Source organism: Megascapheus bottae, chromosome X (assembly GCF_031878675.1).
Source record: "Megascapheus bottae isolate mThoBot1 chromosome X, mThoBot2.hap1, whole genome shotgun sequence".
NCBI lineage: Eukaryota > Metazoa > Chordata > Mammalia > Rodentia > Geomyidae > Megascapheus > Megascapheus bottae.
This window is the reverse complement of record NC_143547.1, coordinates 30,129,126-30,145,513: the sequence shown is the minus strand read 5'-3', so window position 1 is coordinate 30,145,513 and position 16,388 is coordinate 30,129,126. Positions and strand designations below refer to the sequence as shown.

At 46.0% G+C, this 16,388-nt stretch overlaps 1 protein-coding gene across 3 annotated transcripts in view; it reads left to right on the top strand.

Moving 5' to 3' along the window:
• Nucleotides 1-16,059, top strand: part of Gripap1 (GRIP1 associated protein 1) — a 29,203-nt gene extending 13,144 nt beyond the window's left edge. For 2 of the 3 annotated variants that reach the window (XM_090326613.1, XM_090326612.1), the window contains exons 12-26: nucleotides 1,639-1,716; nucleotides 1,922-2,014; nucleotides 2,741-2,875; nucleotides 4,103-4,198; nucleotides 4,441-4,653; nucleotides 5,132-5,245; nucleotides 7,942-8,019; nucleotides 8,123-8,218; nucleotides 8,334-8,390; nucleotides 8,505-8,604; nucleotides 10,269-10,399; nucleotides 13,174-13,296; nucleotides 13,435-13,528; nucleotides 14,505-14,659; nucleotides 15,427-16,059. In XM_090326613.1, coding sequence (XP_090182739.1) covers nucleotides 1,639-1,716; nucleotides 1,922-2,014; nucleotides 2,741-2,875; nucleotides 4,103-4,198; nucleotides 4,441-4,653; nucleotides 5,132-5,245; nucleotides 7,942-8,019; nucleotides 8,123-8,218; nucleotides 8,334-8,390; nucleotides 8,505-8,604; nucleotides 10,269-10,399; nucleotides 13,174-13,296; nucleotides 13,435-13,528; nucleotides 14,505-14,659; nucleotides 15,427-15,519 — 1,656 coding nt within the window. In that variant the 3' untranslated portion in view covers nucleotides 15,520-16,059. The remainder of the gene's footprint in view (nucleotides 1-1,638; nucleotides 1,717-1,921; nucleotides 2,015-2,740; nucleotides 2,876-4,102; nucleotides 4,199-4,440; nucleotides 4,654-5,131; nucleotides 5,246-7,941; nucleotides 8,020-8,122; nucleotides 8,219-8,333; nucleotides 8,391-8,504; nucleotides 8,605-10,268; nucleotides 10,400-13,173; nucleotides 13,297-13,434; nucleotides 13,529-14,504; nucleotides 14,660-15,426) is intronic. The other variant, XM_090326610.1, reaches the window with a different exon arrangement.
• Nucleotides 16,060-16,388: the final 329 nt, after the last annotated feature.

Here is a 16,388-nt window from a genome sequence, read left to right as displayed (position 1 = left end):
TGGTCGGTCTGAGATCTTTAGGAATTAGAGCAAAACTCTTCTATTCTTTGGCCAGTCCTGGGGCTTGAACTCAGGGCCTGGATACTATCCCTGAGTTTCTTTTTGATCAGGGCTAGTACTCTACTACTTTGAGCCACTGTACCACTTCTGTTTTTTTTCTGTTTATGTGGTAGTAAGGAATCAAGCCCAGGGCTTCATGCATGCAAGTTAGGCAAGCACTCTACCATTAAGCCACATTTCCAGCCCTAGAGTAAAAATCTTAAGTGGATATAGGCTCCAGAATGAGCTTTTTTTGTGGGTCATGGGGCTTGAACTCAGCCTGCACGCTGTCCCTGAGCTCTTCAACCCAAGGCTACCACCCTACCCTTGAGCCAATCCCCACTTCCCAGTTATCTAGAGGTTAATTGGAGATAAGAGTCTCAGATGCTTTTGAGACTGGGCTGGCTTTGAACTTTGATCCTCAGATTTCAGCCTCCTAAGTAGCTAGGATTACAGGTGTGAGCCACTGCTCTCAGCCTGTGAGCTTTTCTGTACAAAGGATCTGATCTCCCTAGATTTGAGGACCCTGGGTATGGAAGATAAAATGGCTTGTAAACTGGAGGCTCTAGAAACTAGAAATACAGGGCTGTGGACAAGAGTCTTAAGTAAAACTGAGAACTTTGCTTGGAGCTGGGATCTCATGCCTATGATCCTAGCTACTGAGGAAGCTGAAATCAAAACCAGCCTGGACAGAAAAGTCTGTGAGACTTTTCTCTTTTTTTCCTTCCTTATTTTGCCAGTCCTGGGGCTTGAACTCAGGGCTTGGGCACTGTCCTTGTGCTTTCTCAAGGTTAGCACTCTACCACTTGAGCCATAGCACCACTTCAGCCATTTCTGTGTTGGTAGTACCAAGGAATCAAACCCAGGGCTAGGCAAGCACTCCACCACTAGGCCATGCTCCTGGCCTGGGACTTTTAGTTTCAATTAACCATCAGACAAACAGAAGTTGAGCTATGCCTTAAATGGTAGAGTGCCAGCCTTGAGTGAAAAAGCTAATGGACAGTGCTCAGGCCATGAGTTCAAGCTTGAGTACACACACACACACTCACACACACATTTGAAAATGGAAATCTTCCCAAAGCTGGGCCTGAAGATCCCTAGAGACTGGGGACCAGTGTGAAAGATTAGGAGCATCAGTCCGATATTTCTCCAGGAACAAGGAACTAAGAGGTTGTTTGAGTTACACCTCTAGGGTCTGGAATTAGGAGTTTATTGTTTATATTGATAGTTAGGATCTAGAGTCTAAGTGAAGCTGTATTCTTGGGTACTGACCCTATATGAGGTATCTAGGGGTTGAGAACCTTGAGGCTCTCAGATTGGAATTGCAATGTGAGACTTCCTGTTAATAGGGGTTGAGAGAGTTTCAGCTCCCCACAATCAAGGGCTAGAAGCTTGAGAATTTCTGAGATTCTTTGATGCTAGGATATATAGAATGCAGGTATTTGAGATCCTTGGGTTCTCAGAGTCTGGATGGCCCTGAGACCTCTGATGGATATATCCAAGCTAGGAACATGTTGAATGATGTCTACATTGTTATATATGTACCCCAGAGGAGGCTGAAATCTCACATGGGCTCCTATGACCTCCTCTTCCCAACAGAGCTTGGCAGAACTAAGAGATCAGCGACAAGGAGAACGCCTAGAACATGCAGCAGCTTTGCGGGCCCTACAAGATCAGGTACATTGTCCTCATGGAGCTGGGGTTGAGGGTGAAGAGAAGACTGAATGGGCCCTTGACTAGCAGGCAAGGGTCCTAGTGGTGGGAGGTGTCTTGATTTCTTCTAGTCCTGCTCTGTGTGTCTGTGTATGTCTCCTTTCTTGGCTGCGGGTAGGTCCTGTCCCCTCTCTTGGACCTATTCTCATCTGTCGTGGGGTGGGGCCAGGTGTCCATCCAGAGTGCAGATGCCCAGGAGCAAGTGGAAGGGCTATTGGCTGAGAACAATGCCTTGAGGACTAGCCTGGCTGCTCTGGAGCAGGTACAGGACACCTGGAAGCCCTTGCTGATCTCATCTCAGTTCCCTTATCTCCCTCTGCTTCTGGTCCACATCCAGGCCAGGTGGTCTGGATCCTCTGCTGTTCTCCGGCATCTCTTTTTCTTCTTTTTTGTTGGCTTCCAGCCCTCATCCCCCTGATCATCGCATGCTTACTTCTCTGACATTCTGTCCCGTAAAGTGCATGGAATGTAATCATCTTAAATATTATATTTACTCAGTGAATCCTATCTATCCATTCCTCTTCCTATCTTTCTATCTCCCTGTAGCCACTTCCCAGATCAAGATATTAGGCATATTCAATACCATCGGAGGTTCCCTTTACCCTGTCCCATGCGTATTCCCTTAGGAATAACCATTATACTGATCTTTAGTGGCATAGATTCCTTTTGCTTGTTATTCATCTTCATTGTTATTCATCTTCATATGAATGTAATCAATGCTCTGTGCCTATGGCTTGCCTCTTTTTGACACCTTTGTATCTGTGAGATTTGTCTCTATGAAACATGGTCTGTTCTTTTATCATTGTGTCATATTTCATTGTATAGATGTCTCATTTTTACATTTCCTTCCCTGTTTTTTCTCTTAGAAGTTTTCTCTCTCTACCTCTCTTCATACTTATCTGTCTTCCTGAAACTGGGAAGCTCATATCCTCTGCCTAGGCCTTCAGGTCCTTTACACTTCATTGCCTATTGCCACCACTTTCTCCAGATCCAAACAGCAAAGACACAGGAACTAAATATGCTCCGGGAACAGACCACTGGGCTGACAGCTGAATTACAACAGCGACAGACTGAATACAAAGATCTCATGGGACAGAAAGATGACCTCAACTCCCAGCTACAGGTAACACTTCCTGTTCTGGTCTGTCTTGAAGTTCCTTAGTATCGTCTCATGGACTTTCCTACCCAGACTGCCTTAAAACCATAATCATCAGATCTCAGCCTCCTGAGTATCTAGGATTTTAGGCATGAGCTACCGTTAGGTTGCTAGGCTATCTAGTCTAATTCCATAGTATCAGTAGAATTTCTTTTACCCCAAACAGTTCTGGCCAGAAGGATTTCTGATTTTAGATTCTTTTACATTTTGGAATATTTATACCTCAGGCTGAGATCTGAGGAGCAAGATTCAAAGTCAGCTTGGGTAGAAAGATTTGTGAGATTTTATTTTTGCTGTTCTTGGGGCTTGAAATCAGGACGTGGGGTTGTCCCTGAGTCTCTTTGTTCTCAAGGCTAGCACTCTCCCACTTGAGCCACAGCACCGCTGCAGACTTTTTCTGAGTAGTTTATTACAAATAAGAGTCTCATGGACTTTTCTGCCCTGGCTGGTTTCAAACTGCAGTCCTCAGATTTCAGCCCCCTGAGTAGCTAGGATTATGGGTGTAAGCCACCGAAGCAGATTCTGTAAGACTGTTTATCTCTAACCACCAGGAAGCCAGAAGTTGGAGCTGTAGTTCAAGTGGTAAATGCCAAGGGATAGTGCCTAGGCCCAGAGTTCAAGCCCTAATACCAGGATACAGGTGCTCAACACACACACACACACACACACACACACACACACACACACACACACACACACACACACACACACACGTGCATATATACATGAAATAAAATGAGAAAGAAATGAATCAAGTGTTTGTGCCTAAAGAAGAAGAAATGTCATTTAGACCACCTCAACCACAAATTCTATTGCTAGGGAAGTACGGAAGAATGAATACTAGGGAGCAACTAACAGTGTCTGTCCTATTATGGAGATCATAACACCTACTTAAAAATTTTTTTTCCCAGTCCTGGGCTTGAGCTCAGGGCCTGAGCATTATCCTTGGGTTTTTTTTTTAAGGTTAGAACCCTACCACTTGAGCCATAGCAGCACTTCTGGCTTTTTTCTATGTATGTGGTACCAAAGAATTGAACCCGGTTCTTCATGCATGCTAGGCAAGCACTCTACCACTAGGCCAAACTCCCGGCCCCATAACACCCACTTTTCTGATAGGGTCTATCAGAAGTATCCTCATGATTGGGTACCTACTAGAGATTCCATCATACTTAATTCCTTCTGTTCCTGCATTAGGAGTCATTAAGAGCCAATAATCGGCTACTGGAACAACTACAAGATATAGGACAGGAAAAGGAGCAATTGATCCAGGACCTCCAGGAGGCTCGGAAGGTAAGAGAAACACAATGGGGTGAGAGACTGGCCCACCTATGGAGATTTGTGCACATGCATGCATATCATATGTCTTAATCCTGGGAGTATGAAGTGAATGTGATCATTCCTATAAAAATGGCTGAGTGACTTCACTAGTTTCAAGACGTTGGGAGAGGCCAGTTCCTTAGGCATGAAAATACAGTGATGAGTCTTTTCTGGTGTTGGAGGAGGAAGTTGACTGCCCCTTTCCTGTCTCTCAGAGTGCTGACAAGAGGAAGGTCATGCTGGATGAGCTAGCAATGGAGACAATGCAGGAAAAGTCTCAGCACAAGGAAGAGCTGGGTGCCATCCGATTACGACACGAGAAGGAGATATTAGGAGTGCGTGCCCGCTATGAACGTGAGCTCCGAGAGCTGCATGAGGACAAGAAGCGGCAGGAGGAAGAACTCCGTGGACAGATCAGGGAGGAAAAGGTTGGTGTGGGTTGGTGATGATACCCTTCTTTGTCTCTTTCTGTCCCTGTATGTCTGTCTGTATGTCCATCCAAGGAGGAAAAGGCTCTTGGGTGGTTTGATGCTGCTGCTGATGCCCTTCTCTGTGTCTCTCCATCTATATGTCTCTCTCTGTCTCTGTCTCTTTTATGCTTGAACTCAGGACTCGGGCACTGTCCCTGTGCCTTTTTGCTCAAGGCTTCACCACTTATACCACTTCTAGGTTTTAGTGGCTAATTGGAGATAATATTCTCTCTCTTAACTGCTTGGAAATCCTCACATCTCAGTCTCCCCTTACTGAGTGTCTAGGTTTATAGATGTAAGCCACTGGCACCCAGCAATTTTTTTTTGGCACTACTGAGGACTGAACCCAAGTGCTCTACTACTTGGATCCTGCCCTCAACCCTTAATAGGCCAGGGGGCATGTGGGAAGTACTCATTCTTCTAGTACCCCTTCTAGGCTCGAACACGGGAGCTGGAAAATCTCCAGCAGATGGTCGAAGAACTTCAAGCTCAGGTACACTCAATGGATGGAGCCAAGGGCTGGTTTGAACGGCGCTTGAAGGAGGCTGAGGTGAGTGATGGTACCTGGGAAGGCCCAAAGGCTTCTTAGGGGTCCCATGCCAAATTAGGGGAGTGGGAGACATCATACCCTAGAACTTTCCGAGATATTCTATACCTACAGATATTTCCAACAGTCCTCCTGACTTAGCAGTGTTCCAGGTACCAGTGGCTCACGCCTATAATCCTAGCCACTCAGGAGGCTGAGGTCTAAGGATCACAGTTCTAAGTTAGCCTGGGCAGGAAAGTCCATGTGACTCTTATCTCCAATTAATCACAAAAAGCTAGAAGTAGAGCTATGGGTCAAGTGGTAGAGTGTTATCCTTGAACCCATAGCTCAGGGACAGTGCCCAGACCCTGAGTTCAAGCCCCAGAACTACCACCAAAAATAAAAAGATATTCCTCACTAGCAGTGTGGCCTAGTAGTAGAATGATCACCTAGCATGCACGAAGCCCTGGGTCGATTCCTCAGAACCACATGCATACAGAAAAAGTTGGAAGTGGCTCTGTGCTTAAGTGACAGAGCACTAGCCTTGAGCAAATAGTGTCCAAGGACAGTGCCCAGGCCCCAGAACTGGTACCAAAAGGGAAGAAAAGGAAGAGGGAGAGAGGGTAAAGTAGAGAAGCAATTCATTTAGCAGTAAAGAGCAGAGAGTAGAACTGCTTGTTTTTCCCTAGGCTTAATTCCTGGCCAGGCCATGTTGTTGTGTGATCTTAGACAAGTTCTCTTATCTCCCTGTGACCCTTTTTCATCTTTGGTTGAAAGGTAGTAGTATGCAGGGGCCGGGAGTTTGTCCTAATGGCAGAGTGCTTGCCTAGCATGCATGAAGATCTGGGTTTGATTCCTCAGTACCACATACATGGAAAAAGCCAGAAATTGTGCTGTGGAGCTCTAGCCTTGAGAAAGCCTAAGGATGGTGCTGAAGCCCTGGGACAGGCAAAAAAAAAGACAGTAGACTGCATTCTTGGCCCACATGAGGCAGTTTTTTTTTTGCCAGTCCTAGACTTGAGCTCAGGGCCTGAGCACTGTCCTTGGACTTTCTCAAGGCTAGAGCTCTACCACTTGAGCCTCAGCACCACTTCCATGCTAGGCAAGCACTTTAACCACTAGGCCAAACTCCCGACCCCAGAGGCAATTTTTGCTGTTGGGTTCAATCCCCAGTAGGAAAAAAATATCATACTATCTATAACGGGACAATTATAGAAAATGAGTTAATATATGTAAAACCCTTCAAACATTCCTGGCATGTAAGTAAGTGTTATGTGTTGTTAAATAAAAGAAAATACCCAGATCACACTTGTAATCCTAGCTACTCAGAAGGCTGAAATCTGAGGATCTCAGTTCAAAGCCAGCCCGGGCACTAAAGACCAGGGGACTCTTATCTCCAGTTAACCACTAGAAAATGGGAAAGGGGCTGTGGCTCAAGGGGTAGGGCGGTAGCTTTGAGCTGAAGAGCTCAGGGACAGTGTCCAGGCCCAGACCTCAAGCTTTAGGACCTATGGAAAGAAAGAAAGAAAGAAAGAAAGAAAGAAAGAAAGAAAGAAAGAAAGAAAGAAAGAAAGAAAGAAAGAAAGAAAGAAAGAGGGAGAGAGAGAAAGAAAGAGAGAGAGAGAGAGAGAGAGAGAGAGAGAGAGAGAGAGAAAGGAAGGAAGGAAGGAAAGGAAGGAAGGAAAGAAGGAAGGAAGGAAGGAAAAAAGAAAGAAAGAAAGAAAGAAAGAAAGAAAGAAAGAAAGAAAGAAAAAGAAAGGAAGGAAGAAAGAAAGAAAAGAAAGAAAGAAAATATAAACATAAACCAAGTGCTGGTTCCTCATGCCTGTAACCCTAGCTACTGAGGAGGCTAATATCTGAGGATTGTGGTTCAAAGCCAGCCCAGGCAGGAAAGTTCTTGAGACTCTTATCTCTAATAAATTACTAAAAAATCTGGAAGTGGTACTGTGACTCAAGTGACAGAGTGCTAGCCTTGAGCAAAAAGAAACTTAAGGACAGTATCTAAGCCCAGAATTCAAGCTTCAGAACTGGAGGGGGGAGGGAGGAAAAGAGAGAGGGAGAAAAAATATAAATGTATAGCTAGATTTATTATGTAAATGGTATAGTCTTACAATTCTATGGAATTCTGCTAAGAGCATGAATTTAAGATTTTAGGAGCGGAGCACTGGTGGCTCACACTTATAATTCTAGCTACTCAAAAGGCCGAGATCTGAGAAGTGGTAGAGTCGTAGCCTTGAGCTGAAGGGCTCAGGGGCAGTTCCCCAGGCCCAGAGGCAGTTCCCCAGGCCCAGCGTTCAAGCCCCACAACTGATAAAAAATAATAATAATAACAAAAGAGTGCCACCTTTGTCTTGTCCAGGCTGGCTTTGATTACAGTGAAATCCATTAGCGCCAAGCTAAAAGTCTTTGGGGTTTTTTTTTGCCAGTCCTGAACTTAGGTCATGGGCACTGTCCTTGAGTTTCTCAAGACTATCGCTCTACTACTTGAGCCACAGCACCACTTCCGGCTTTTTCTGTGTATGTAGTACCGAGGAATTGAACCCAGGGCTTTGTGCATGCTAGGCAAGCACTCTACCCACTAGGCAACACTCCTGGCCTAAAAGGTTTTTATTTATTTATTTTTTTTATATCCCCATGAGTCTTATAGAAGTCTGCCCATCCATAACTGGCCATGACATGTTCTGGGTAGGGCATGGCTAGACTTGGAACTTGTCGTTTAGGAATCCTTGCAGGAGCAGCAGCAGGAACAAGAGGAAGCTCTGAAGCAGTGCCAGGAGCAGCATGCTGCTGAGTTGAAGGTGCCTCTCATTTGGTGATGTTCTTGTTTGGGTACTGACAGGCAGTACTGTGGGCAGCCAGAAGTTTCTCCAACTATGGCCTGAGTTGCTGTTTACTTTACAGGACAAGGAGGAGGAGCTAAAAACCGTGCGGGACCAGCTCCAGCAGGCCCAGGAGGAGAGAGATGATCACGTGAAGACCATCAACAACCTGAAGCAGGTCTCACATGGTTCCAGAGAGAGGCCTGGGTCTCAGTCTACAACCTGGGACAGAAAGAGGGTGCATTATAGGTAGTCTTGTGGTCACCTGCCAGCTGTACCTTCTTTAATCATAGGAGGTGAAAGACACAGTGGACGGTCAGCGGATCCTGGAGAAGAAGGGCAGCGCTGCAGTAAGATGGGAGGGCTGGGGAGTGCCAAATATAGCCCCTTCCTAGCTTGTGCCCCTGCATCCTTGTGGCTTGGGACTAAGCCCTCATCTTTTGTCTTTTCCGCATTTCCCCAAGCTCAAGGATCTCAAGCGTCAGTTACACCTGGAGCGGAAACGGGCTGATAAGCTGCAGGAGAGGCTGCAGGACATCCTCACCAACAGCAAGAGCCGCTCAGGTGAGGCAGGACGACAGGCAGGTTAGGCCTGCTGTGGGGCCTTTGGTCCTGCGTTCTGTCCTTTTTTTTTTTTTTTGCCTGTTGTGGGGCCTAAGCACTGTCCTTGGACTTTTCTTTTTTGCCATCCTGAGCTTGAGCTCAGGACCTGGGCACTGTCCTTGGACTTTCTCAAGGCTAGAGCTCTACCACTTTGAGCCACAGTGCCACTTCCAGTTTTCTGGTGGTTAATTGGAGATAAGAGTCTCATGAACTTTCCTGCACAGGCTGGCTTTGAACTACAATCCTCAGATCTCAGCCTCCTGAGTAGCCATTGGCACCAGGTTACTTCTGGCTTTTTGGTGGTTAATTGGAGATAAGAATCTCATGGACTTTTAGTTCCCAGTCTGGCTTTTATCCATGATCTTCAGACTCTCAGCCTTCTGAGCAGCTAGCATTATAGGCATGAGGCACTGGCACTTGGCTTCTGTTTTTTTTGTGGGGGGGGTGTTTGTTTTTGTTTTGTAGGTCATGGGGCTTGAACTCAGGACATAAGTGCTTTCCTTGAAATTTTTATCTCAAGGCTAGTCCTTTACTACTTTTAGCCAAAGCACCGATTCTGGTTTTTTGATGGTTCTGTGGAGGTAAATGTCTCATGGACTTTCCTGTTCTGGCTGGCTTTGAACCGTTATCCTCAGATCTCATCCCTAGGACTACAGGCATGAGCCACTAGTATGCAGCTTTTTATTTATCCTATCATTGCCTTCTTTTATTATGTGTGTGCCAGTACTAGGACTTGAACTCAGGACCTTGATGCTGTCCTTTAGCTTTGTCACTCAAAGTTGATGCTCATTACTTGAGTCAGAACCCTACTTCTTCCTTTTTGGTGGTTGGTTTGGAGATGAGTTTCATGGACTTTACTGCCTGGGCTGTCTATGAACTTTGATCCTCATACCTCAGCCTCCTGAGTAGTTAGGATTACAGGTGGGAACCACCAGCAGCTGACTTTGTTCTATTTCTGCCTACTTGCCTTTCCCCATGCTGGTGTCTCTTTGCCTTTTTTCTTTGCTGTCAAATCTATTTCTGGGGGCCTAGTGGTAGAGTGCTTGCTTAGCATGCACAAAGACCCAGGTTCAATTCCTTGGTACCACATACATTGAAAAAAGCCAGAAGTGCTTCTGTGGCTCAAGTGGTAGAGCTCTAGCCTTGAGAAAGCCCAAGGACAGTGCTCAGGCCCTGAGTTCAAGCCCCAGGACTATCAAAAACAAAAAGGACCCATGGATCTCAGGGTACCTTTCCAGAGGTGGGCCTGGACGTTGCTGACTGTAGCTAGATAGAGGTCATGAAATAGCATGGACGAAATTGTTCAGCAAAGGGGCCCCAGGAAACCCTGTTGTTTTTAGAGTGTAAGAGTCAGGACCCTGGGGGCTGGGAGTTTGGCCTAGTGGTAGAGTGCTTGCCTAGCATGCATGAAGACCCAGGTTCGAGTCTTTGGTTCCACATAGATAGAAAAAAGCTGGAAGTGGTTCTGAGGCTCAAGTGGTAGAGCTCTAGCCTTGAGAAAGTCCAAGGACAGTGCTCAGGCCCTGAGTACAAGCTCTGGGACTGGCAAAATCTATTTCTGCCCCTTTTTGTCTGTCACTGCTCTGGAACCCATGGCTCAGATTTCTTTTCTTTTTATTATTCAGGTCTCGAGGAACTAGTTCTCTCTGAGATGAACTCACCAAGCCGGACTCAGACAGGGGATAGCAGTAGCATCTCCTCCTTTAGCTACAGGGAGATCTTGCGAGAGAAAGAGAGCTCTGCTGCTCCAGCGAGGGTAAGGACCAAGGAAGAGTCTGTAGTCTCAAATTCTCCCACCCCAAATCCTGGCTAGTCCTACTTTTCCCTTAACTGAAGATATCTATATGAACTTTCCCATAGTATTTACTTTCCTCTGTTTTTTTTTTGCCAGTACTGGTGTTTGAACTCAGGCCTTGAGTATTGTCCCTGGGCTTTTCTCAAGGCTAGAGCTCTAACACGTGAGCCACAGTACCACTTCTGGCTTTTTTCTGTGTGTGTGCTACTGAGAAATTGAACCCTGGGCTTTGTGCATGCTAGGCAAGCACTCTACCACTAGGCCACACTCTGATCCCTTCCTTTTCTCTTTCTTGTATTTGGATGTTAAGGATCCAACCCAGGACACATGCTTTATCACTGAAGGAGCTACACCACCAGTCCTTAGCACAAGGGTTTTTTTTTTTCCTTTTGTCTGTTTGTATTTTTGTTTTGCTTGTCCTGGGGTTTGAACTCGGGGGCTAGGTTGCTGTCGTAGAGCTTCTTTTGCCCAAGACTAACACTCTACCACTCGAGCTACAGTGCCACTTCCAGCTTTTACTGAGAAGGTTATTAGAGATAAGGTCACATGGACTTTCCTGCCCATACTGGGTTTGAACCACAATCCTCAGATCTTAGCCTCCTGTGTAGCTAGGAATATAGACATGAGCCACTGATGCCCAGGCTAGCACAAATATTTTGTCACCTTACTCAAGCTCATCACCTTGGGTTCTTATTGCTACATGGGGATAGGGCACTCATTTTTCATTTTCATTGTAAAACAAATCCCTTTTTCCAATTTATTATTATTACTATTTCATTATTTCCTCAGCAATCACTTTTGTTAATATTTTTTATTCTGTGTCTATATATTATAGTGATTGAAGAAAGCCAGAGCTTTTTTTTGTTTTTTTTAGAAATTTAGATGAAAGAATCCTATCTTCATCTAGAGATTTTTTTTTCCTGATACCAGCGTTGGACTTGAGGTCTTATACTCACTAGCCTTGCTTACTTGCTCATAAGTAGTGCTCTACCACTTGAGCCACACTTCCAACCTGACTTTTACCTGATTATTTAGAGATAATGTCTCATTGAATTTTTTCTCCTGGCTGGTTTCAAACAGCAGTCCTCAGATCCCACTCTCCTGAATAGCTAGGATTGCAGGTATGAGCAACCAACTCCTGACTACACTATTATTCTTAGGCTCATTGGGAACAGTGGCACAAGCCTGTAATCTAAGCTACTCAGGAGACAGGAGGACTACTTAAGCTTAGGAGGTTGGGGCAAGCCTAAGCAACATAGTGAGATCTTATCTAAAAAAGAATAATACAGGACCAGCAGTGTGCCCTAGTGGTAGAGTTCTTGCATACCATGCATGGAACCCTGGGTTTGATTCCTCTGTACCACATATACAGAAAAAGCCAGAGGTGGTGCTGTGACTCAATTGGTAGAGCGTTAGCCTTGAGAAAGCTCAAAGGCAGTGCCCAGATCTTGAGTTCAAGCTCTAGAACTGACAAAAAAGACAAGTGCTGGTGACTCAAGACTATAATCATAACTACTCAGAAGGCTAAGATCTAAGGATCATGGTTTGATGCCAGCCCAGGCAGAAAAGTCCGTAAGACTCTCTAATTAGCTACCACAAACCCAGAAATGGAGCTGTGGTTTAAGTGTTAAAGCTGTAGCCACCCAAGGACTGGCAAGCACGCATGAGTGTGCACACATACACACATACCCACAATCCCAACTTACATCCTTCTAACTTTTTCTCTATTTTAAACCCAAATGGGGTAAAGAATAACCTATATATGTTCAAGTGCTCTCTCTACCTTGGTATCTTCCTAATTTAAATTTTCATTTCCTCTATTACTTTGACTGTAATCAGACTTCTATGGTTGTCCCCAAAACAGCCCTTATTGTACAATCAATATTTAGAGCATATCTTGCTTGTGGTAGTTTTCTGTGTCTTCAGTAGCTTTAGTGCAGTCACTTTTTCCCTACATACTAGTGTTTGGAAAAGACCTGCCCTGTTGGTCTGCAGGAAATGGTTCCCTTTTATGATCTTGGGGCTTGAACTCGGGGTCTGGATGCTATTCTTGAGCTTTTGTGCTCAAGGCTAGCACTCGACCACTTGAGCTGTAGCTCTACTTCCATCTTTTTTAATAGTTTTAGTAGAGGTAAGTCTTGCAGAGTTTACTGCTTGGGCTGGCTTCAAATCATAATCCGCAGGCTCAGCCTCCTAAGTAGCTAGGATTACAGGCATGAGCCACTGATACCTACTTTTTTCTTCAAGCTTCTTTTTTTTTGCCAGTCCTGGGGCTTGAACTTAGGGCCTGGGCACTATCCTTGGACACTTTTGCTCATGGCTAGTGCTCTACCATTTTAGCCATACCACCACTTCTGGCTTTTTTCTGTGTGGTTCTGAGGAGTTGAAACCCAGGTTTTGTGCATGCTAAGCAAGCACTCTACCTCTAAGCTTCACTCCCGGCCTCTCTTCTAACTTCCTAATGGTATCATGTAGCTTATTCTGCTCTTACCTTCATTTCCTGTCAACTGGATCTTCATCTCTCATCCAGTGCCTCTCTGCATCTCTGATACAGTGATTACACTGTCTCTTCCCCCCCCCCAGCCTTTTGGCCAAGGGGAATGAGTTTTGGAGCGTTCCAATATTGTTGTCCAGCCCTATCCACAAGGCCCATGGTCTCCTATCACCTCTAACCTCTGACTCAAGTCTAGCATAGGCCTTGCCAGACCTGAGCTGGTTTTTCCTCTTTTCTGCAGTCCTTATCCAGCAGCCCTCAGGCCCAACCCCCTCGGCCAGCAGAGCTGTCAGATGAAGAAGTGGCTGAACTCTTTCAGCGGTTGGCTGAAACACAGCAGGAGAAATGGATGCTGGAGGAGAAGGTACTATCATATCTGCCTGCTCATTTCCACTTTAAGTACTCTGGGGATGAGCAGTGAAGAAGGGGTTGTGGTTGGATCTCCTCATCTTATGAGTGAACTCAGTTGAGAGACTTGAAATGGGTTGGGCTGTACTTGCAGGTCAAACATCTAGAAGTGAGCAGTGCCTCAATGGCAGAGGACCTTTGCCGGAAGAGTGCCATCATTGAGACCTATGTCATGGACAGTCGGATTGGTCAGTGTCCCCTTCTCAGTCCAGCCTTTACCTCACCTTCCTCCGTTGATCTATGCTGTGACTTTTCTTTTCTTGGAACTGACAAGACCCATTACGTGGTGTATGTGGGGGGGGAGGAGTAGGGAAGTTTTTGTGCGTTTATCCTGGTTCCTCTCTCATCTCCAGGTCCCTATCATCTCTCCATTTTCTTCTCCCTATGTCTGTATTGTCTTTCTCCTTCCCTCTGATTTCCCCCTACTTGTTCCTGTTTTTTCTTTCTTTCCTCAGCGTCACTTTTTCTATCCCCTTCCATCTTGTCTCGCTAGCTCTATTATCTTTATAAATTTTCCTTTTTTGTATCTTATCCCTTTTTTGTGTGCCATAGTTAAACTCAGGACATTGAGTTTCCTTTCATCAAGGCTAGTGCTCTACTACTTGAGCCCCAGCTCCACTTCCAGCTTTTTGGTAGTTTATAGGATATAAGCCTCATGGACTAGGTAGTGGCTGGAAATGTGGCCTAGTGGTAGAGTGCTTGCCTAGCATGTAGGAAGCCCTGGGTCCAATTCGTTGTTACAACACACTCAGAAAAAGCCAGAAGTGGTGCTGTGGCTCAAGCAGTAGAGAGCTAGCCTTGAGCTGTCTCAAGGCCAGTGCCCAGGCCCTGAGTTTAAGCCCCAGGACTGGCAAAAAATGTCTCATGGACTTTCCTGCCTGGGTTGGCTTTGGACTGTGATCCTCAGATCTTAGCCTCCTGAGTAGGTTGCTAGGACTGCAGGCATGAGCCACTAGCACTTGGCCACGGTCTATATTTCTCAGGGTCACATGGCTAGTAAGTGATAGCTGTATTGCTCACATTGAAGCTTGCGCGCCCTCTATATAACATGGCTTCTCCCTTGTCTATACTTTGTTTCCCTCTTTTCTCCTCTGGCTCTGCCCACTCTCTTGGCTTTCCTTGGACACTGCCGAGAGCGTGGTACTCAGCCTGGGAACCTTGCAGATGTTTCTGTGGCAGCAGGCCACACAGACCGAAGTGGGCTGGGCAGCGTCCTAAGAGACCTAGTAAAGCCAGGTGATGAGAACCTTCGGGAGATGAACAAGAAGCTCCAGAACATGCTAGAGGAGCAGCTTACCAAAAATATGCATTTGCACAAGGTAAGTGTGGCCTACCCGCTCACCATACATCCATACAGCCTCCTACCTCCTCAGCTACTCTGTCCCTGGTCAACCCAGCCACCATCCTACCTATTCATCCACCTCCCTTACATGCTCCTTTCTTCCATCCTCCAGTCAACGTAGCAGTTAGTCATTTATTCTTCTCTCTATTCATCCATGCACCCACTTGTTCATTCATACACGCATTCACCCAACCATTTATCCCTTTGACTACCTACCCTGCTGTACTTCCACCTGTTTCAAGACCCACTATTCTTCCTTATCTACTTATACATCACCCTTTGTCCTACCTTTCAATACCTACCCAGTGACCTAATACCCTGTTATGCTCAGCACACTGCCTGCTGTGGATTCCCAATGTGGCCATTCATATGCCCATTTGTCCTCACCAAATATTTCCACATCTCTGGGGTGGTCAGACTCGGATCCTACTTGGAGAAGCAGCTCATATTTGTTAAAAGAGGTGATGAGGGTAACAGTTGTATCCTGTAGGAATACCAGGCTACAGAAGGTGATCTACCTCATCCCCTTAGTTCTACAGATTCCCCCTGCCATCTTCAAAACCTCTTAGTCTAGCCCTCTAGGACACTGTGAGCTTCTCCAGGCACATTCCCACCTCAGGCCAAGACCCTGCTAGGCACTGATTAATGAGAAGAGGAGGAAGTCATAGATAACACCCCAGGTTTGGTGGGTAGAGTAATCCCTGCCTACTTTCTTTGGTTCTTGATGGCTCATTTGTTTCTTAGGACATGGAAGTTCTGTCCCAGGAAATTGTACGGCTGAGCAAGGAGTGTGTGGGCTCTCCTGATCCAGACCTACAGCCTGGAGAAGCCAGCTAAAGATCTGCAGACTGCAACTACTCCCTCCCCTTTCCAGCCCCCAGGATGCCTTTCCCTTGGGCTGTGGTGGGAAAATGAAGGCTGGCATCAAAATCTAGTAGTTTGGGAGACTGAACATTAAAGGGGCAAAGGCCTATGGCTGGTGTTAATACCTGTCTTAGGGCAAAGGCCCATAGAGAGTCAGGGGGAGGGGAGGGTCCCAAGGGAAGGGCAGGGATTTCTCCTTCTTAGCCCTAGTCCAGGGGCTTCTGCCTCCATCTCTGCATGAGCTCTCCCTCCCCAAGAACAACTCCTTTTTTTAATTATTTTATTTTTTAATTTATGTTTGAAAGCCTCGCTACTCTACTTTGGGGACTGGGGATGTTGGGTGGGGATGCAGTCCATGTTCAGCATTCTAGCAATTGTGTGTGTGTCTGTCTGTCTGTCTGTCTTTGTGTGTGTGTGTGTGTGTGTGTGTGTGTGTGTGTGTGTGTGTGTGTGTGTGTGTGTGTGTAAAGGCTGTGCTGCCAAAATACCATCTGGCCAGACGGGCCCACCCACTGACTGTCTGGTCTCATTCTTTTCAATCAAGAGGGATGTGCTGGGAATGGGGAGGTCACTCCAGTGGAATGGGGAAGGGAAGTCTGCACCTTGCTCTACCTCACCTTACCTAGCCTGCTGCCTGACCAACCTCTCAAACTCTGAAATAAAATGATCTTAGGATAAATGGGTGGGTGGGTGGGTGTGGTGGCAGTTGTAGAGGAGTGGACATATGGCAGGATGGATAAGTGGTTGGGTGGACTAATGGCTAAATGTAAGTGGGAAGATGCAAGGATGGATGATAAATACATTGAGAAATAAATGGATGGGTAGGTGGTTTATATATATAT